We start from the raw sequence: 22,613 nt of genomic DNA, 5'->3' as shown, positions 1-22,613 counted from the left end.
TTCAGAAATAAAGACACAAAACTTTTGTACCCCGACCTAACGCGGAGAAAGGAAATATCAATGGTACTGATGTTCGTCCGTTTGCCCGTAATTTATGTTATGGATGCAACTCCACTGAAACCGCTGTTTTCATTTTGTTAAAGTTTTGCATGATTGTCAGGCGCTATATTTAGTTGACCATACACAACTGAAATTTTGATATGGATTATTGAATGAAACTCTGATCTTTCTCCTGCATTGAACCATATATATTTATTTTATGTGACACCGTTGGTTACAGTTTTTGATTATTAGGCATGATATGCAGTATGCAGTTGATCATACTACACTGACATTGTTATGGAGTAAAGTTACGAAAATAATATGTGACTTTGGTTTCCACTAAAACATCTTGATATGGACAATACAAATTTGTTCACTAATCACAGATAAAACGAATAACTCGGTTCATGTTTGAGTAAAACATTATTTACAATAGTTACCTCATGTACTTGGTCTTTGTGAGTACAAACAACCAGTATCTTTGGAAACATATCCGAACCACCCGTCGATAATGATGCAATCGAATTGACCCAGAACAATGTAAATTCTAAATAACAATATAAAAGTCTTTATAACAAGCATGTTTCTTCCACATGTTTAAGTCATATATGTTTATTTTTATTTTCGTTCATGCAATGAAGATGATATGGCATTTTTCCAACTTCTATTGATTTTATGGCGGTTTCTGGTCGTTACTCTAACGGTAATTTAAATTCTGATAAACTTTAAACCTTAATCAAATCATTTCGTAAATTTACATTTATACTGATACAGTTAAAAATACCATTTGTATTAAACATGAAGCTTATAAAACGTTTGTTTTGACCAAATATGATTGTTTTCATCTTCACGTATTTTGATGAGTTGAGCCATTGAAAAAAATCCTTTTCATATAAATACTGCATTGCATTTCATTATCAAAAAAAAAAAAAAAATAATAATAATAATAATATGTTCTTTTTGTACACTGTACAATATAACTGACTGATTTGCCTTAAATATTAACGACCAAAAGAAATATTTACTCCATTGAAGACAGAGTAATCAAGGAAACCAAGGTTATAGCGGTAATCAAAAGAATGTAATCCAGGGAAAAAGACCAGACATAGAAAACAGACACACACAACAAAGAACACATAGTAACTAAAATCATACATACAAAGCAACAAAAGTAAATGAGCAACTCGGGCTCCACTGTTCATGAGTATTTCAGATTACTGTGAATATGGTTCAGAAGTCAGTTTTTCTGTGAGCGGGAAACAATAAAAGGTTCTTCATAAGCGGGTAAAACTCACTGTATTTTGTTTTTAATGTTTTATGAGTGAAATAAAGAAAATTTTCAATCTACTGGTGTATGGCTTCTGTCATTCGTAAAAATATTGGCAAGATCAGAGACGTCTGAATTGAATTAAGAAAATGAAAACTCCCGATTTTACGAATATTTGTTCGGCTATATCTTTGTTAAAAGCACAGTGACCTATATTTTGGAAGCATATTTCAATGCCTTTATACTTGAGACCTTTCCATTAAAATTTCATGAAATTCCTAGCGTCAGAACCGGTTAGTGTGATTTGTCTTTACGGTAACAACATCAAAGCGCTATTAAAATTTCTACTACAGCTTTTGTTCTGCATGTACTAAAATATTTTTCTTAATTTGAAAAAAGTGATATAATGTGTTTTTCCATTATATTTTTAATTGGGTACATGTTTAGTTATGGAAGTGTTAGTACAAAGTATTTTCTAAGAAAAACACGCCATATTTGAAGAACAATAGCGATTGTAATCGAATTTTCCAAAGGAAATTGTATTTTAGAGGAAATTTAGGTGCTTTGTTTGAATACGAAAACTTTTAAAATGATACAAATAATGTTTGAATCAAACAGTGTACTGAAATAAGTTAATGTACTGTTTCGACATTTACATACCCCTTGCTGTAGGCTTTCCATAGCGTCCTGGAATACACATTTCAGTCTCTATTACTGCATCGAAATCTCTGCTGCCGTCGATGACTAAAATGTAAATTGCCCGATATGACAGAAAAGATTGATGTGTAGAGTAAAACACAATTTGACCGCCGAAATCCATCATGTTAATCGGTGCCAAAGAATTCTTTATAAGCCCCTTCTTTCCTCGTCGGATGGATTCTCGTTGTATCTCCCTCCCTGTTCGTATGTCGGCTTTTTTTATACCAAGACTCTGTTTTATCTTGTTGAATAAGGAAGTAAACTCTATTTTAGGAAGAGGCCAGAATTTCAGGAAAGCACCCCTGGAAGCTCCCGATTGTTCTTTAGGGCTTTCAGTACCAATCTGGTCGACATCACATTCCATGTTTTGTTCTTTAGGGCTTTCAGTACCAATCTCTTGGACATCACATTCCATCTTAGAATCAACGATTGCGTCGTCTGCGTTATACTCTTCGTATAGGTTGTTTATATTCGGTATGTTTATGTTTTGTTCACTTAATAGGTCTCTAAAGACAATATCTTCTAAATCTAATTCTGCAATGCAATAGTTAAAAGAACATTTGATAAAACATAGCCGTCCCATTTTTTTCCTATATATTTGTTGGCAATGATTCTTAACTTTATATTTTAGATAGTCTTAATTACAGTGGCATTGTGTTTATTTGTTAAAGGCTATATATATAAAATATTGTTGTGCAAACTACTTTTCACATAATACTGGAAAAGGTTTTGTATGTGGTTGACGTTTCATACATTATTACCCAATTTTCTATTCCTAATCAGCATGATTCATTTATATTTGCCATACATTAGAAACCAATTTCCTATGAAAAAGTAATCAACACGAATGTACATGCTACATTTCTGTGTATATGAAAATAAAGAATTAGACTCGCTGCTTAAAATGCAACATTTGTTTTTGTAAAAGCGGCAATTTGTTTCTATAGATTAAAATCCGAACAGTTATAACATACAGGATTCCCTACTGGAATAGACTTCATAAGTAATATGTATTTGTGTCTAATTCCTTTTGTACTTTATTCGATAAATACAATATGTTCGAACTAAACATGTCAAGTAGTAAATGAGAAGATTTTAAAAAAGTGATAATAATTGAAACACCATAACAGTTAAACAAACGAATGTGCGAACATCCTGCGGAAATTAATGCCACCAATTTCCGACAGTTTATCAACATTTTAATCAACATGCTCATTTAATCCTTTCTATATGAAAATTGATATTCTTGAAAAAAAAAAATTACCATCCAACGCACATTCCTGTCTTAAGTAAAAACTGTCGTAGGGAAAGAGAGGAATAATGGGTACGCAGACTAGGCACTGAATACCATTGCGGGAGCAATGACAACATCAAAAGCATAGGAAACATTTCAAGCCAATATAACAATAGCATAAATGTGATGAATTTATTTGACAAAAATCCAAGAAGAATAAGAGGTCATGGCCATCGCCACTATGCATCATTTAAGATGCATGAAGTCTCCATAGATAGTTTTCTTCCTTTCATAGAAAAACCTTTTGGATGAAGTCGCATTCGAACAAAGCTCTTGTTTCTGAACCTACTTCATCATTATACACATTTGAGGCCATCATTAAAAATATTGATTTCCACACAAAACCTTTAAACCAGTTTGTGTAAAAGGTCAAGGTAAAGGAAAAACGACCAATTTTCAGCTACCGTTTGTCAACAAAATTATAGATGCAATTAATTTGACTAACATCCTCCTTCACTAAAACGACACGAACAAAATGTAATTCCCTCATATTTCAAGAACAAATCAGTACCGATTATTTCATATTACTACACTTCACCTGTAGCATCCAAAATTTGCCATTATAAAAGGCTATCGTACGGCCTCGAATTGAGGACTTCCAGGTTAAGCCACTTGACCGCTCTTGCAAAAGCTCTCCATTAAAATATTGTCTTTTCGATCACGCCATTACAGGATATTTAAACATCATCAAAAACGAATCTCTACGTAAGGTAATTTCTAAAGGTCTCAAGTACCGTGAACCACGCTCCATAATTTGAAATTACAGCTTTAAAGTTCTTATGGGTGCTATGAAGGACTAAGCAAGAAAATTGATTAAACGAGAACAAGAAGACATTGACTCTCTGTCAGAGTGGGTAAAGGCTATGAGGTTTTTTCTTTGAAACGTACGAAAGTTCTAAGTAGGTCAATGAGTGTCAATGCTACATCAGTTTTCAAAGACCCTGATGTAGCAAAAACATTGTCTACAATACATGACAAATATGTTGTCATACCACCATAGAAAAACAACATTGTTTTTCTGCAAACCGTATCACATCCAATGTTTATTATCAGAGGTAGACGCATAAAAATAATAGCAGTAATAACACCTATACTGCCACTACACTTTCCAAAGAAGAGATAGTGGAAAACCATAAATCTATGTTATTCTCTGTGGGTCTTTCTACCAAGGATAATAAGTGTGATCTACCGTCTATGTACAGGATTTCTAAATCCACAAGATTCCATACAAACAATGCTACATTGCTGGACCTGCAAAATTAACCCCAAACCTCTTCCAAAGATTCTAGCCGCTATACTCATGGCTGTTAAAGAGATTCCCCATTCCTACCAGGACACTGGTTGCTACCGTGGTGGTTTTAATTCAATGTGGATCCAAAAATTCGACAGATCTTCCGGAAACCCTTAATTCGAGATTATTTTCAGAATACAATATTGTTAAAACCAAGTTTTCAATTTTTAGCTCACCCGGCCGAAAGGCTATGTGAGCTATTGCCATCACTATGTGTCCGTCGTCCGTCGCTGTCGTCCGTAAACTTTTTCAAACATCCTTTTCTCTGAAACAACTCAATAGATTGTGACAAAACTTTGCATGAATGTTCCGTAGGGTATGTTTAACAATCCTTGTGTGAGGGACTTTTGATCGGACAAAAAACATGGCCGCCGTTTCTAAAAATAAACTATAGGGGTTTAAAGTTTAGAATTATGCAATTAACTCAAGACAACAGTAGGTTTAGCAAAAATCTGGTAGGGAATAAAATTGTTCAGCATGATGGGATGGACTTATGCCTACTATGACTACTATGATTTTATTCTCATAAACTATGACGTAGTTACAGAGATAATAACATATCTACAAAATGCAGATATGAATGCATGTGCTGAAATACATGTACAAGAATATAGTTACCTAACCAGGAGGATTTATGACAGTAGACAACTTTTCCAGTTCAGCTAAATTATAAAATGAGAACAACTGGTTAAACTTCAAAATATTATTATTTTGCCAATAAAGGCAGGAAAGATATTTCTTCATTTCATTTCGAAAATAATTACATGGTAGTATGTAATGGAACTCATCGCCGATGTCGGGGGAGTCGCAGAGGTTACACAATCTATCCGCTCTTGGAATGTTATGCCACATCTCCACCTCCACCGGCAGTCCATGATTTCCACATCTAAAGTTACAGAATGTATATACAAAACTAAATAGTAAAATTGAAATGTAATCTTCTAATTCGAAATTATTCTTAAAACTCTGTAGTTTAGACCTATTGTTGATTCATTCATGTCGGCTGACCATTGTTGTCTAAATTGGTCTTTTAATCGTTGCTCAACTGATAATACGGAAAATTGGAAAAGAATTCCGGGTTGCGCCATACGTTTGACATGCCACAACTATCAATATATTTTTGATAAATGTTAGCCATTTGTTCTCGTACCCATAGTTATTATAAAAGACAAACAAAGGTTTATACATTATGGAGGAAATCTTGTTTTCTCTTGCAAAATTAAGTCAATCCTAAATTAAAACATCCTTAATTTTAAAATAATTGATATAGGAAATCTTCTTAATTCCCCATAAACCATAAAACTGGGTGTTCACTGTTTCAAAAAAAGTATATGTTTACAATGAAAGAGATGAACTCTTTCTATAATATCTAAATTTTCAAACCCCCAAATTTCACAGCCATAAAGTAAAATTGGATCGGTGGCTTTATCAATTTATGAATTTATCATTCAGAATTGTCTACTTTTCTTTCATCTGTAGCAACATCACTTCAGCACCTGCATATGGAGTGTTCATGTCACAACTTATACGTTGTGCCGAAACTACGCAGACTTTTTGTATTACGCTAGAACTCTAACACATAGGCTTCTGGAACTGGATTATGTTGCTACAAGATTGAAGTCAACACTACAGAAGTTTTATGGTCGTCATCAAGAACTCGTGGATCTTTCATAGGATCTGATCTGATTCATAGGAAGTAACATCGCTTAACTAGATCCTTTAATCTTAGTTTCCGCTATATTGATGACGTATTATCGTTAAACAATCATAGTTTCGGGGATTTGATACAACGCAATTAATCTAAAAAAAACTTCAGATAAAGGATACTACAAGGTAAGGTAATGAACAGCCAACTAAATGATAACCCAAAGCAAAATAAAAGAACGGTTGGTTTGTTCATGTGTTCTTATCGACATATGATTGACAAATATGTTATTCGTTTTGACAAACCCGTAATTTCATTTGTACCTGAAGAATGTTCACAATACCTACCGGTAAGGACCCATTTCCGTTCATTAATATCGACTGCTGCCTTAAAGACATGAAGATCGATTCCCTCGGTCGATTTTCGTTCTCTTGTTGGTTTCTTTGCTCGTAATACAGAAGTGATAGCCGTCTTTCCTACAGCTTCATTTCCGACACACATTATTTTACCAACATATGACAAATAGAAACCAGATCGCAAATTTGATGTAAATGTCGCACTGTCGTTTGTAGACAAGTATAAAAGTTCTTTTGGTAGTCCTAATGGAAAACAATAAGCTAAATGAAAATAATTTGGTTTTACACAATCAGCCGATTTCATCGAATGTCACTTCTAATTTATTCATAATACTTCAAAATTCAGCTATGTTTGATATATTTGCAGTGACTTCGAATATACATTTAAGCAGAAATGACATATGTGTTTCTTTATACAGTACGCGCTCATACGATTTTTAAAAGTAAATTATTTTTTTTTCAAAATTTATACTGAAATAACTTTGTGTCGGAGACACTCGTATGATTTTAATATTGACAAATTAAACACATTAAGCAATAAAAACAAGACCATTTAAAAAATAATAAAATGTTTATTCACTAAGCTTTCATTTGGCAGAAATATGTCGTTCGTCGCAACCTCGAAAAGGATAACAATATTGCCGTTTTTAATATTTTATACAAGAATTTTACACCATTATTAAAATTAAAACTGTCCGCATCCTAACAATATGCAGAAATGTGTCATTTTTAAGTAATTGAACTGAAATCAATATGTCACAGCCAAACATATGATGCCTGTTTTGACAATTTTAACTTTTTCAACCATAATATAAGACCATAAAGGTAATTTCAAGTGTTCGCACTCATTCAATTTGCAAAAAATCTCATTTTCAACAATTTGGTCCTAAATATATGCATCAAAGCCATTAACATAATATTGATATAGACACATTTAACATTTATTACATTAATTTTAGACTAACAGGTGTATTAAAAGTGTTCGCACACATACACTTTGCAAAAATATGTCATTTGGAAGAGTTTTGACCGAAATATGAGTGTCGCAACCACCAACCGGATACTAATATTGCCATTTTTAATATTAAAAAAAATAATTTTGGACATTATTGAAATTAAAATTGTTCACATCCATACATTCTACAGAAATATGGCATTTTTGTTGACCGATATTGATGTGTCAGCATCACGCATGATACTTTTTTTGACAATTTTAACATTGTATGACACAATGGGGAATGGGGGGATGGGGAATGGGGTATGGGGCAAGTGGGAAGTTTATCCCATACACGGACTGTAGCAAAGTCGAATTTTTGTAAAAATGAATTTTATTGTTAATTAGAATGATTAGTGCTTGCAGAATCCCATTATGATTTATGTATTTTTAAGAAATATAACAACTTTGTAAGAATAAACTGGTTACACAATTACCTGTGGCCAAAATTCCCTGAAATAAAAATGGTAGAATTTTAATTGAACTGTAATGAATAGAGTTTATGTTTTAAGTTTTTTTAATATGAAAGACAATTTAGAAATTTATATGTAAGCTTAAAAGGGGAAAATAATAAGTTTTTCCTTTATAACAAAACAAATAATACGAATCTTAAGATAGTAGACCTGGGGTAAGGGATGTAATCAAAATTGAAAGACGTTAAGTCACTAGAGCGTTTGAATGACTCCTAATACGCAAACTTCAAAGTGATACTGATGTTAAAGGGAAAAATTACCGATGTTAAAGGGAAATAATTCCAAAGAAATAATTCCAAATAATATCGTCTGGCTAGATTCTTCAATCTCAGTTTCCGCTATGTAGATCACGTATTATCTTTAAACAATCCTTATTTCGGGGATTGGATACATTGCATCTACCCAAAAGAACTTGAAATCAAGGATACTATAAACACTGTGAAGTTAGCCTCATATCTTGACCTACACTTTGAAATCGATGGTAAAGGAAAGCTACTGACCAAACTTTACGACAAACGTGATGACTTTTCATTCAGAATTGTCAACTTTCCTTTCATCTGTGGCAACATCCCTTCAGCACCTGCGTATGGAGTGTTCATATCACAACTCGTACGTTATGCCAGAGCTTGCCGAAACTACGCAGACTTTTTGTATCCGCTAGAACTCTAACAAATAGGCTTCTGGAACAGGGTTATGTTGCTACAAGATTGAAGTTATCACTACAGAAATTTTATGGTCGTCATCATGAACTCGTGGATCTTTATGGCGTATCCATCTGCATCATGAAAAACTGATTTATTCAACGGGTCATAGTTCTCCTTTCCTCGTTTGTCTACCCTGGACATAACTTTTTATGAGAAACTCGGCGGGTGTTACTAGAAAAGCAGAGGACGCTTACCCTACCGGTGCACCTTGTCCATGCTTCCAGTTTTTAGTGGAGTCCGAGTTGCTCATTTGCTTTTGTTACTTTGTATGTATGATTTTAGTTACTTTATGTTCTTTGTTGTGTATGTCTGTTTCCATGTCTGGTCTTTGTCCCTGGATTACATTCTTTTGATTACCGCTATAACCTTGGTTCCCTTGATTACTCCTCCAAGAAATGCTTCACCTTCTAGAACAAAGATGCCAGCTTCAGTAATTCTGCTCTTTTAAAGTATTGGTTAAATGTTTCAAATGGGTACATTGAAGAATATATTTTATAAGGTTGGAAAAAATTTGAAATCATACTTTTTACTGCAAATCAAGATTCCTTTGGGTATAGTATTAAAATCAAAATTTAAATATGAAATGATCTCTGTCATGAGAAAGTACGGTTAACCAGTAACATTGCCACTTTTATAACTCCTTAACCTTTTAGAGTTAAAACAATATACCTTTTCTATAATTCCTTATAAAACTTTAAGCTTTAGGCTTTCTGTTTTCATTTCTTTAGCATATGAGTCTATCAAGCATTGAACTTTAAGCATATACGTTTGTCACTTCGTGCAGAAGTATACATATTTGCGTGACATTAATTTGCAATAGTAGTTGACTCAAGCTGTGGCTGGCAATTCTCTTTCATCAAAATAAGTCATCATGATTTGATACTTTGTAACTTATTAAATAGTCACATGGTGCACCTGGTCCATGCTTCTAGTTTTTAGTGGGGTCCGAGTTGCTCATTTGCTTTTGTTACTTTGTATGTATGCTTTTAGTTACTTTATATTCTTTATAATTTATCGTGTATGTCTGTTTTCCATGTCTAGACTTTGTGCCTGGGTTACATTCGTTTGATTACTGCTATGACATTGGTTCCCTTGATTACTCTTTCAAAGTGTTCGGATATGGGGAAAATTTGTTGAAAGGTGAAAATAATATACTGAATTTGAATTTTGAGGCTGCATGACTACTAGATATTCCATTTTGCCATGGCGACTGTTTTACGGGGAAAAAAATCAAAATCCTCCAATTTGGATGAAATTTTGTCTATGAAGTGTTACAAATGTACCACATGTAAATTCTAAGGTTTCGAGGCAATATGTGTTGGAGGTGGCGAGGGGAATGACTTGTTCTACGTTTCGCAATATGTAAACTTTAATTGTTATTGTTTTTTTCTGCCATTTTCCGTTTTCCTATCATTGAATGTTTTTTTCTGTAGAAATGCCAAGAAACCAACAGTCGGATTTTTATGAAACTTTAGAACGAGAGTATGTATGCTGAATGTGTCAAAGAGAAAACAACTTCAGCTGGATTGGTCTTAAACGACGAGGTAAACCTTCATTTGCAGGCTGCAGCTGGCCAAAAAACATTATACACAGGCACAGCATAAGAGATTACCACAATATACTTAACAAAAATTAACATACTTAAAACAACACGAAGCATATAAAGGCCATAAATTCCTGGATAAGGACAGGCGCAGTACTACAGAGGGATTATATAATTCTCCCTTTCAAAATCTGGCCACGATGGAAACAAATATTACACAATAACACATGCATAAAACCAGTTCAAGAAGATCTGAATCCTTTGTAACAACGAAAATGAATTATATAGAGACAGAATATAGATTACACAAACGTAAAAACCGTTTAAACAATGGACTACTAGCAATTATCTGACATGACATCTACAGAAAAATTAAAACCTACCACAAGAGCTCTCAGGAGCCTGAATCAGCTACCTAGTAAAATATTTGCCTTTCAAAAGCAATTACTCTAACACGGAGTTGTCCGACAATTTAGGGTAAAAATAGCCCTTTTAAGATATTGGATGGAAATTGTACTAAAAATACTTCACCTTTAAAGGGTAATAACTATAACAAGGAGTCGTCCGACAAATTTGATCCCTGCATATTTCTGTAGTCCTTTTGAGGATCATTTCGGCAGTTGAAAGAATTTGAAAGTATTCTAAACCTAATAGTTTCGATAATATATGAAAAAAACTCTGATTGACCACAATTCCTTTTTAGTAACAGCAGCCATTTTTTTAGGGATAGAAAATCCAAATATCAGATCTATGCAAAATTCTTTAAGGAATATTCATATTCACGTTGCTTGTAATTTGTTCAAAAAAGATGTTTGAAAGAAATAGTATAAAAAATATGCAAAACACGCGAAAACGATTAACAAAAAACTCCAACATGACTTAACTGATAAACAGGAAAAGTTTACAACTGATAGATCTCATCATGTTAAACACTTTTATCCAGACATTTGCTTGAAATAACGACTTTAAGATACATGATTAATCCTTACTAACTCCGATCTTTTATTTTCCTAGTAACCACGTTTTTTCACAGAAAACAAATCCCCACATCAGTTTTATGCAAAATACCCGTATAGACATTCAAACAAAAACTGGTTCAAGTTGGTCCAGAAATTTCTATGAAGAAGAGTTTTGAAATATCATTAACTATGACGGACGACGACGACGGACGCCTCTAGTGATGGGAATTGCTTACACGGTTTTCTGCCAGTTGAGCACAACAGTTATGTCTCAATCGTGTTGAAAATTAATCCTAACTTTTCCCACGCCGGGTTGAGAACCATGGTACATCGTAATATTAATCAAGGGAACCAATGTTCAAGCTGTACTGTACTGTAAAGAATGTAATCCAGGGACAAAGACCAGACTTGGAAAACAGACATACACAACAAAGAACATAAAGTAACTAAAATCATAGATACAAAGTAACAAAAGCAAATCAGCAACTCGGACTTCACTAAAAATGGGAGTTAAACAATAAGGACAAAACCCATGTCATGCCAAAACACTGCTTTTGAATATAGTATTTTAATTTCTACGTAAGATCCATGAATATCAAGTACAATCTCAAAATGTACTTTTCATGAATCCGAAAAATGTGGCATTTTGAAATGGCTACCGAAATAAGGAGATAGGTCAAAATGAAGGACATTGCAAAACCTAAAAAACTTTGTAGCTATGAACATGAGAATTACAGACTGGTATGGTTTGACATGCTGAACAATATTATGAAAATATTCTAGTTGATATTGTGCCTGTTGCGACCATATTTTTCGCGCCATATTTCAAAATGCTCACATTTGGATGAGATTCAGTTTTTAGGTGAAACTGATATGCCAAATGAACTTCGAACTTTTGATGCAATGTGCACACGGGAGGTGATATAAGATGAACTGAAAATTACGGTGCTGTTGTTGAAAGTGTAGTACACTTCAGGGACAATTTAATTTTTTGAATTAAATGCAGTATTCATTTTTGTTCTTTGTGGAAAACAAGGTTAAGGAAATTTTTCCTAATGGTGTCAGTACTAAAAGTGTTTCTCGTCGGTGTGAAATTATTTCCCATTGATTATCAAAGCCTTATTCTACTCACCTTAAACAATTTCATTATGTGCTGATGTTTTAGTCTCTCCGCAAGATCAATAGCTGTCAAACCCTTGTAAAATTAAACACTGTCTTGTATTTATCATACTAAGCATGCAATCAAATGCAAATGTACTTCAGAAACTACATACAGCATATGTTTATGGATATATATCAGCATTTAAGTAAAGTACATGTGCGTTCTAAGGAACGCTTTTTTTGCATTTATTATCGTTCTTAAATAAAAGTATTTTTTTTTTATTATTTCATATTGTGGGATATTTTAATTATATTTTTCCTAAAGAATTTATATACTTTTATACCTGTGGGTCTTTTTTCTCAATTTGGGCCCCGTGTTCTAGCAGCTTCACAGTAACAGATTTATGACCATTTATGACAGCAAGATGAAGTGGTGTATATTTCTGAAATTTACCCAATCTGCATATACAAAAATGTGTTATGCACGCTATCGTTTTTCCTTGAAAATCGTCTTCGTGCAAAATATTTCCATAAATGTGATATGCGATTAAATGGCAGTAAAGAATTTGCGGTATATTACCTACATGAACAATTCTAAAATTCAAAGCCTGATCGAAAATATATATTTTAAATGATAAACTTTTTGTCTTTGTTTGCTTACTATGTATATTGTAATTTCCGGAACAAAAGTTCATTATTATTACTTTTTACCAGAAATAATGACTCTCCCAGATTTGAAAATAGACCGATTTGCTCCTTTTGTTTCTTTGTGCATATTATTATAATTATTTCATGTTTGTTTTGAATGTGTTTATTTTTCGTGTCTAGTGTATATTGTTGAATTAGATTCTATTGGATTATCCCCGAATAATATCATTTTGGTTAACACTCAAAACTTGGTTTCCTAGATTACTCTCTAGAGAGACTTCAACCTCCTCCAAGCTCAAACATATGATAAGGATCATTTCATCAAGTTAAAGTATCTTTATATTTGAGTTTTCAAGATGTAGCTGATACCTGCTAAAACATCATCTTCGCCTGTAAAAGGGAATACATTGTTACTACAACAAGGAGTTGTCCTACAATTTTGTTCCAATACAGACTTTTGTTTGCATTATCATAAGGGTAATTTTGGGAATTGATAGAATTCGGCTAATGCTGACAGTTTTGGAGAAAATCTCTGCTCTACTGTTTGTATTTTTGTAATTAGTGGACATTTCATTTTTTAACAGATCACAAATCCTCACAGCATTACTGCAGAATTCCCTCAGGAGTGTTAATACGAAGTTGGGTTCTAATTAGTCTGGTATTGCGATAACTCCAAATGGCTAAACATATTAACACGCAAATAGATCTTTCTATGCAAAACACTTTTCATTTTGTCAGAATTCAGCTAATCATAACAGTTTAGGACATTTGCGAGAACATCTTGGCTTATTCTTTTAGAACCGCTGTTTATCGACAGATTAAGATTCTCTACATCAGATCTATGCAGAATACCCTATTGGTCAAGCGGTGTCAGAGGAAAAGGTTTTTTCAAAGTATTAACGTTAAAATAACAGATAAAATATGTCGGAAAAGGTCTTATATGGCTTAACACATAAAAAAAAAATTGACCACAGATATAATCCATTATACTGACCATCCTATCAGATTTTGGCTATACATAACTGTTTAAGAGATATACATGTATGTAAAAAATCTGTTTGACCCTTAAAGCTAAAAATATGTTTCCAATATAGGCGTCCTTAATTACGTGATACAGTCTTTTAAAATATTGCGATGTATTTTCACCAATGTCAGTGACTTGCCGTTGATTGGCTACTTTCTGATAAGAATTAGTAAATCAAGATCGCCCTCGTTCTGTAGTGGGTATCGGCCTGGTAGTTTCTTATACCATTTCTGGTCTTTTATGGTTTACAATTTGTCCTCAATGTGTTCTCCTTATCGCGTTTTCTAAAATTTGCCTTTTGTTGAAGGTTTTCTTGATTACTGACAACAACTCTTCATCTTTTCATTATCCCCACATGATCGTTTCGCAAAAGTACGTTATTGTGCTAAATCGAATCATAATTAAACATTATTCAACGCTGTTCCGAACATAAATCATAAAAGATAGATGACTATTTAGCAAAAAAGAAAAACAAAAACAAAAACGTACTTCAGAGTTTACTTCATTTACGTGGTCACCGTTTTGAAGACACGTCATCACAGCTTCGGCAATGCCATATCTAGCAGCCGAATGAAGTTGTCTCTTAAAAGAAAAAAAAAGTACAATTAATAAGTAACATGTAGTACAAGGCATATAAGATATTTCCACTAATTTGAAGGAACTCGCCGTGGACGACCGTAATTCAACGGAACTCGCCCTAATATAAGCTAATGCAAAAGACTGTGAAGGGCGAAAAAAATTGTTTTTAATTAGTTCAGATGAAAATCGTGAAACTATGTATCTCACAGTTTATGTATTTTATTTATTGGAGATAAAAACTCTCACCTGTGTTTGAATATCGTATTATGTACAGTACTTCCGATACTAAGCAGATAAATGCGGCAGGAAGGGTGGATTCAGAAATTTGAAAAAGGAGGGTGGACTGGAAGATACATCTCATTTTTTGTGTAATTGTGCATTAAAATAGAATTTTTTTCAAATAAAAAGAGGGTTCCAAATTGGATAATTGTCATATCTTGAAAAATTTTGTAGATAACTGGATATGTTGCAGTATGAATTAAGCAACACTGGATATTTAATCACTTTCAATGACCATGTCCAGAATCTACAATGCCAAATTCAAACACGTCAACTTACTTATTAAGTCAGATTTTTAATATCCGATTGCAGGCGATCACTCGACATCATATATAGACTTTAAATACCCATTAATTTATTGAAAACAATATGTGTCTTTAGTATTAACCTCTACAATTAATGAGTCCCGCGCAGGGAACGACCAACAATTTGCTTGCAAATATGATAGTTTAAACATCGTGGGAATTCAAAAGACTTCCCTATTGCAGTATGATGCGACTGAGCAATGTCGAGAAATTAGTCGTTACAATTTAGCTTTATGTATAATATTATTTGTTGTGATATATATCGTTAATTTCATCCTCTATCTTACAAAACAACACCTAAGTGATCTGTATTGTACTATTATACACCGTGTACTAAGCTATATATTCCTAGCTACAAACAAACACCATAAAATTATAAAAATACAAAAACAAAATGTACAAAAGAACAAATGTAATTGTGCAACCTGGACTCCATCAAAAACTTGGAGTATGAACTATGTACATCGATAGGGTAACTGTCGTCTGCTATTTTAGAAACATCCACTGGTTTGCTCATAAAATATCAATTAATGGATAGAAAAAACAGAAAAAAATACTATGATAAGGTAAAGCATTGCAACAAAAAGCCAGTCATAGAAAAGCAAGGAAAGCAAGCCTATATGAATTGGCCAACATTGTTGCCAAACACTTAAATTGTAAGATTACCTCTTTCCAATTGCGGGAAGCCATGTAGAGAGGAGTAAGACCCTGAAAAATTTCCGTAGTTACAATATACGTTTTAGAAACGACGAGAAAAATAAAAACGGAAACAGGATAAAAAAGAATGCCATGTTGATATGAAGGAGATGAAACATTTTAACGCGCCCGAAGAAACATTATTTAAAAATTCCTTTGATAATTTTTGTCAGCTCTGATTTGATATTTTAATCATTTAACATTCCAATATGGTAAATAATATAATGATGTTCGATATGTGATTGTCCTTATGCATTATCCTATTTGTCATGGTCTGAAATGTCTTTGGGCAGAAATGTCTGGATTCGTAAGGAATTATGGGTTGTCATGCTTCAAAATGTTTTTAGGATAGATAAACGTTATGGCTCTTATATACTGCGAAACATCTTTAAAGTTCTGTTATTTCATTTAGTTTCGTTTCCTTTTATTTCTTTTTTATCGTTTTATTTTGTTTTTACTTCGTCTTGATTCTCTTTCTATCGATTTTTTAGGTTTCGTTTTGTTTTCCTATCGTTTCGCAATTTTTGAAGTACCATAGAATTATGTTTAATACTGATTACGTCATTTTCGTAAACTTCTGGCCGCCAAACTGCAGACTGTTATGGACAAGCTACGATTCGATTTGTATTCAATCATCAAAACTTGCGAATAGTTTCCACGGCTCGTTTGGTTCTCAATCGCATTTACAGAGTATACTAAAAAAAAAGCTGCTATGATGTTATATTTAAGCTCCTAACACTGAAGATACAAACGGGGTTTTGATGTTTTTTGGCAATAAGTATGCAAAACCAAGTTGATAATATAACCATTAACGCTCTCGTCTCGTTCGTATTACGAAGGCAAGTACAGAACTATCATACAATTAGATGAGTAGTACTTATGAACGTTTTTGGACGTTTGAGTTTGAAAAGAAAATGGACAAATTATGAATGTAAAACAATGATCACTTTTTCAACCAATGAGTGTCGTATAAAGTGTTGTTGCCAAACAGCTATATATGATGTTTTGAATTAATTATTAAGCAAACTACTTTCTACACATTAGTTCTATGGAAATAATTGAAAACAGTATACAGAACCTGATAGTCTTTTTCAATAAAACTAGCCTTGTGCTTAAGTAGGCACGTAATTGTATCCTCTTTTTTCTGTTGTACAGCAATATGCAGAGGTGTTTCACCCTAAAATCAAACAAAACCAATTCCATGAAATACTAGTATTTCAGGTAGCACTTCATCTTCTCCATTTAAGAATTGGATACTTTAAAACTTCTGAACGAATAATAAACGGTTATTATCTTATTCTATATCAAATGATTACATCCTACATTTTAAAAAGTCATGCACTTTGTATCTATTTATATACAGCCAAAAAAATCGAAAATGTTCACAAAAAATTTATAGCAACCTCTGACTTCATTAGCAATCAACATATTGAAAGACATATGTTTTCGAAATAACACGAAAGAATGCACTTACTGCTTTGTTTCTTCCATTCACTGGTTCACCATTTTGTAGACAAAGTGAAATGGCAGGCATAATACTAAACCTTACTGCTGAATGAAGTTTGGACTAAAAATCAAACATAATAAAAATAAAGGCATTAATGACAGAATTCAATATCCATTGCAATGGAGTGTAATGTTTGGACATTGGTCGATGGGGGTATAGTGTAAAAGGCTAAGCAAATGTTGAACCGGCACTTATTGATGATAAACACCTTTATGCTATAAATATTGATGTGAAGTAATGTATTCAAATGTTTTATAATGAATGAAAGTCTAAAATTGCAACAAAATATTAACTAAAATTATTTTTGCGTGTTATAAGTTAATATTTTGCGATATTGACCTTCACGAGTTATAAAACCGTTTTATTTCCTATGAAACCTTTGGCATTTTTTGGTCGCTTGACATTCGGCATCTGTCATTTCGGAAAATTCTACCGACGTCCCAAATAGTATCGGGAAAACAACGTTTAGCATCGCCATAATATCGCTATCAACCGACTATGATACATAAGTACACAACAACCAACGCCACGGCGAATTTGTCATATCAGTATTTGAATACATAGTCCATGGTATAATATCACAAATATCTAGCTATTCAAGGTTAAATAAAACGACCATATTGAAGAGAAAAAATGAATAGAAATAATAATCAATTAGTTTTGTAACATGAATACGCCATGTGTATTTCACCTACATGTTTGATCTACGTATGCGACTATATTGATTACGAATGGTGAACTGGACGTGGATAATCGGTATGTCATATTTGTGCGTTTGTGAATGATGCTAAGAAGTATGAAGTAATTGGGAATGGGAAAAGTTGGAAGTAATCCCATCGAGGAGCTGTACGTTGATCTTTTATCGTATATACTTTAGAGCTATACAGTACATTTACTAAATAGTTTTAAAAAGATATGAATCTTTGTCATTTATCTATATACGAAAGTTTAACAAGTTGAATCGGTTATAAATACCTCGTTTCTGTTTCTAGCAATCATAGTTAAAGGTGTCCGGCCCTATTACGTAAATGACAATTCATGTTAATACTATACAATACGACTGACAGTATTTGTAATCCATTTACCATAGATGTATTCACTATATAAGTTCACTAATATATTTGTAGCGAAAATGGGTGAAATTGAATAGTGCAGTTAGAACCTAAATACGATTTAAAACCACTGTTTACTGCACGTCGAACCTATCATATTGAACAATTATTTAAATTGCATGGTTGTCAAAAGTAATGTGTCCGTAAAGTTTTGTGATACAAACTTGTACTTGGGAGATTGCTTTGTTATTTAGCTACGTTGAAATACATGTACATTTACATTTTCTATTATATGACTCTTAAAGTTTTATTTGCTTAGATAACTAGCGGTAATGTTGGCAACTCGGCGGGTGTTTCTAGAAAAGCAGAGGACGCTTACTGGCCCATACTCCCAGCAAATGTAGAAAAAACACGAATGTACATCGGAAGCCAATTATTATAATCTTTTTGTTTTAAATAAAATTCTAATCTTGAATAAAGAAACATCATCATATTAAGCATAAAAACTACGTATTATTTTGCTAAGAAAAAAGGCTCCCTCTTATATTTTACTTCACCTCTGAATCTTTTTCGTCGAATTTGGCTCCAAATAAAATTAAAGTTTCTATAACTGAATCATGCCCTTGCCCAGCAGCACAGTGCAAAGGACTTTGAGTCTGAAAAATATCGTTATAGACTTTAGGTTTGCGTGGACAAACCTGTCAAATTTGAAATTTTAAGGAATGGCTATTTTGAGATAACGAAGCGTCGACTGTATTTCACATAATGACTGGCGCATTTAATGTTAATCTAACATAACACATACCTTTTGAATGTTATCGTTCAACCTTGTTCATGCAACTACCGCGATTTTCGTTTATTGTTACCGTCTACTGTGACGAGTTTGTCTTAGGTTGAAAACGTAATTCATATGTAGCTCGATGATAAATTAATTAAAGGCCATTTTTATAATAGTGAACTGAAACCTCTATAATTAAGTGAGCTTAATTACCAAATATAGACCACACTGTTGGTTCACTATAGCTCCATTCTTGAGTAACAGGATACAACAGATAAATGACCTTTTTCAGCAGCAAGATTCAAAGGTGCCTGCCCCTAAAACAAGGAGTTTAATATAATATAAAGAAGTATATTAAAAAAAAAACATATGCCACATATAACTAAAATATGTATTTTGATTTCTGATCATATGTTATCAATAACATAAAAAGTAATCAAAGGAACCAAGATTCTAGCGGAAATCAAAAGAATGTATTCCGGGGACAAAGACCAGACATGGAAAACAGACACACACAACAAAGAGGATAAAATAACCCAAAAACTACATACAAAGTAAAACGAGAAACTCGGACTCGGAAATTGCCTGATCCTATCCACCTCTCCATATTTCCATTGGCAATCAAAATTCGTCCACCCTGTTATCCTTGTGTCCCATCCCATTTTTCATTTCATTTTATCATTTATTTCATGTTCATCGCCTGGATAAAGCTGAAATATTGCTGCTCGGGCGTTTAACCCCATCAATCGATCAATCAATTATCATCATGATACATGTAGTAAAACACCATATCATGAAATGGCATAGATTTAGATATTTGAATGACCTATGTCCATTTTTGATGCATTCAAAAAAGATATACACTTTTCAGCAAAAAATATTATTTAGAGCACTACCTCAGTAAAATAGCTTGAAAAGTTATAAGAAATTCATTTCGCAGATCTTTTTTATGAACATATGAAAGAAAAATCAAAGGAACACATTTTCGAATGGAATCCCGATGATAATGATTTGAAAGAGGTAATACACATACACAACAAAGAACATGAAATAACCAACATAATACGTAAAAAGAAACAAAATTAAATAAAAAAAAACCTGCCTCAACTAAACTATGAGAGCACAGACCAGGTGCTCCGTGTCAAATAAAGCGTTAGTGATGACTGGTTGAATAAATGCACGCCATTTTAATTTCTTTTTTGTTTTATTTTTTATAACTTAGCCGGATTTTCATAGTTTCACCTCAAGGTCACACTAATTTATAAATACGTGATCTAAAAAGTATGGAAACCTCTACATATTTGTCTCCTAGCTTGAAATGTTAAGAGAGGTATATGATTATAAATTGTTATAGTATTTATAGCTGTTTACATGTACTTATCTGCAAACCATAATACATTGTTTTCTGACACAAAATGATCCGAGAACCATTAGCATACGGCCCAGCGTAAAGTTACTTACACATGTATTTACATAGTGTATACAACTATTTAAATTTATCAAAGAACCGAGACCAGGAACTATTATCCTATTTTGAACTCAGCAACAGGTCGTCATTAAAGTTGCAAGGTTGAATGTTAATGTCCTTCCCCCGGATATTTTCAATTCATTTCTATTTGGCCCTTTTAGATAAAACAATACACATCCACCCCAAAAAGTCTTGACTTTAAAGATTGTGGACTTCATAAAAGCGTAAAGGTAAACACTCCTTTCATTAGTTTCGCCTATTACATGACTAAGTGACCCTATTCCCTCGTCAAAATGTAGAATTTTAAATCTTTATTTTTCATTTATTTACTTTCAAAAACAAACATCATTAGACTGTCAAAACACCTACAACCTCAAAGATTCCTTATTGCTTGAGCTATATTGGTATACATCACACCACATCACAACACATCACCTAATGTCATATTTGTACTTAATCTAAAAGTAGTGAATGTCTGTGCTTTATTGTACTCGAGTTATTGTGCTCGCTCGAATAGACACAGCAAATTTTATTTCCTTATTGATATGGTTAATCAGTAAACGTAACTCACAAATTCATTTATGAAGTTGACATCTGCACCTTTAGAAATAAGACGCTCGACATCAGTTTGATCTCCTCCAAATGCACTTGTTAATAGTGACTATCAGGCAATTAAAAAAAATAAAACTAATAAATCATAGAACTTTGTCGTCTTTTTTTTTTCTTGATACTAACTAGTACTCATTATTGTAAATTATATGTTTGTGAAACACTGAACATGTATTATATTTATAATCAAATAATAATTTCGCTGCTTGTAAAAAATGATCTTGTTTTTTTTTAGTAGCTTCTGTACACCGGAAAATAAATTTTCTATGTTGATTCATACTTAGCGCTTTCTAAAGAAACAATTAAAATTTCATACCTCGTTTAATTTTTCAGATGCCATTGTGAATCAACGTTCGTCTATTTCCATATCAAGCCAATCTGCATTACAGAAAGCAAAATCAAATACATTTTATTTGATAAAGCCTTATTGATAAAAAATAGATACGTCTATATACTTATTTTATGATGTTAATGAAATTGCTTGCATCGTAGACTGGATTATGCTAAATGTCATCTTGTTTTAAACAAAATCTCTCAAAATAAACAACTAATTATATTGAATGTCAAGGCATGACTTATTTACACATATATAGGACATATCATACAAAGAGTAATCAAGGGAACCAAGGTTATAGCGGTAATCAAAAGAATGTAATCCAGGGACAAAGACCAGACATGGAAAACAGACATACACAACAAAGAACATAAAGTAACTAAAATCATACATACAAAGTAACAAAAGTAAATGAACAACTCGGACTCCACTAAAAACTGGGAGCATGGACCAGGTGCACCGGTAGGGTAAGCGTATGAAAGTATGAGTTTGCCTGTTGTATTTATAAAGTACTTGAGCCTAAACTTCTTAAAGCATTTTAATGTTGACATGAAATGAATACAGATATATATGCAATGTATGTATAAGTATATATACAATATACATTTAAATAGTCTTATAAATATATTAAAATTTTTGACATATATTGAAAGACACATGCCAGACACATCATACATGTTACAAAATTAAGGCCCAATGGAACACTGTATAGATACATTTACATGTAATAAATAATAAAGATTTTTACATGTATTTTTAATTTTGTAGCGCTTACATTAATTCACTTAATGACCATTTTATCAAACAATTATGAAGAAATCCTAATGCAAAATCACTATGCACTAATTATATATATATAAAAAATGCCACAGTTATCTACAAGCATGTTCATGGAAGACTCCTTTTATACAATAACCACTTACACGTTCTACATTAAATTCCATTAAGTTATTTTTTATAAAAAAA

At 32.8% G+C, this 22,613-nt stretch overlaps 1 protein-coding gene across 15 annotated transcripts in view; it reads right to left on the bottom strand.

Moving 5' to 3' along the window:
- Positions 1–22,613, bottom strand: part of LOC148598373 (uncharacterized) — a 35,572-nt gene that overhangs the window by 8,113 nt on the left and 4,846 nt on the right. For 9 of the 15 annotated variants that reach the window (XM_088562240.1, XM_088562239.1, XM_088562252.1 and 6 more), the window contains 15 exons: positions 21,630–21,691; positions 21,276–21,365; positions 19,450–19,553; positions 19,016–19,114; positions 18,382–18,423; positions 17,374–17,466; positions 16,978–17,076; positions 15,870–15,911; positions 14,530–14,622; positions 12,713–12,811; positions 12,400–12,462; positions 8,026–8,041; positions 6,586–6,837; positions 1,970–2,542; positions 483–589 (listed from right to left, as the gene is read on the bottom strand). In XM_088562240.1, the coding sequence (XP_088418366.1) occupies positions 483–589; positions 1,970–2,542; positions 6,586–6,837; positions 8,026–8,041; positions 12,400–12,462; positions 12,713–12,811; positions 14,530–14,622; positions 15,870–15,911; positions 16,978–17,076; positions 17,374–17,466; positions 18,382–18,405 (1,461 nt within the window). In that variant the 5' untranslated portion in view covers positions 18,406–18,423; positions 19,016–19,114; positions 19,450–19,553; positions 21,276–21,365; positions 21,630–21,691. Of the gene's footprint in view, positions 1–482; positions 590–1,969; positions 2,543–6,585; positions 6,838–8,025; positions 8,042–12,399; positions 12,463–12,712; positions 12,812–14,529; positions 14,623–15,869; positions 15,912–16,459; positions 17,077–17,373; positions 17,467–18,381; positions 18,424–19,015; positions 19,115–19,449; positions 19,554–21,275; positions 21,366–21,629; positions 21,692–22,613 lie in introns of all 15 variants that reach the window. The other 6 variants (XM_088562246.1, XM_088562245.1, XM_088562249.1 and 3 more) reach the window with 3 other exon arrangements.

The sequence above is a fragment of the Perna viridis genome, chromosome 14, assembly GCF_037379345.1.
Source record: "Perna viridis isolate PV_CMFRI_1.1 ecotype Kerala chromosome 14, ASM3737934v1, whole genome shotgun sequence".
Taxonomy (NCBI): Eukaryota; Metazoa; Mollusca; class Bivalvia; order Mytilida; family Mytilidae; genus Perna; species Perna viridis.
This window is presented reverse-complemented; position numbering and strand designations above follow the sequence as displayed.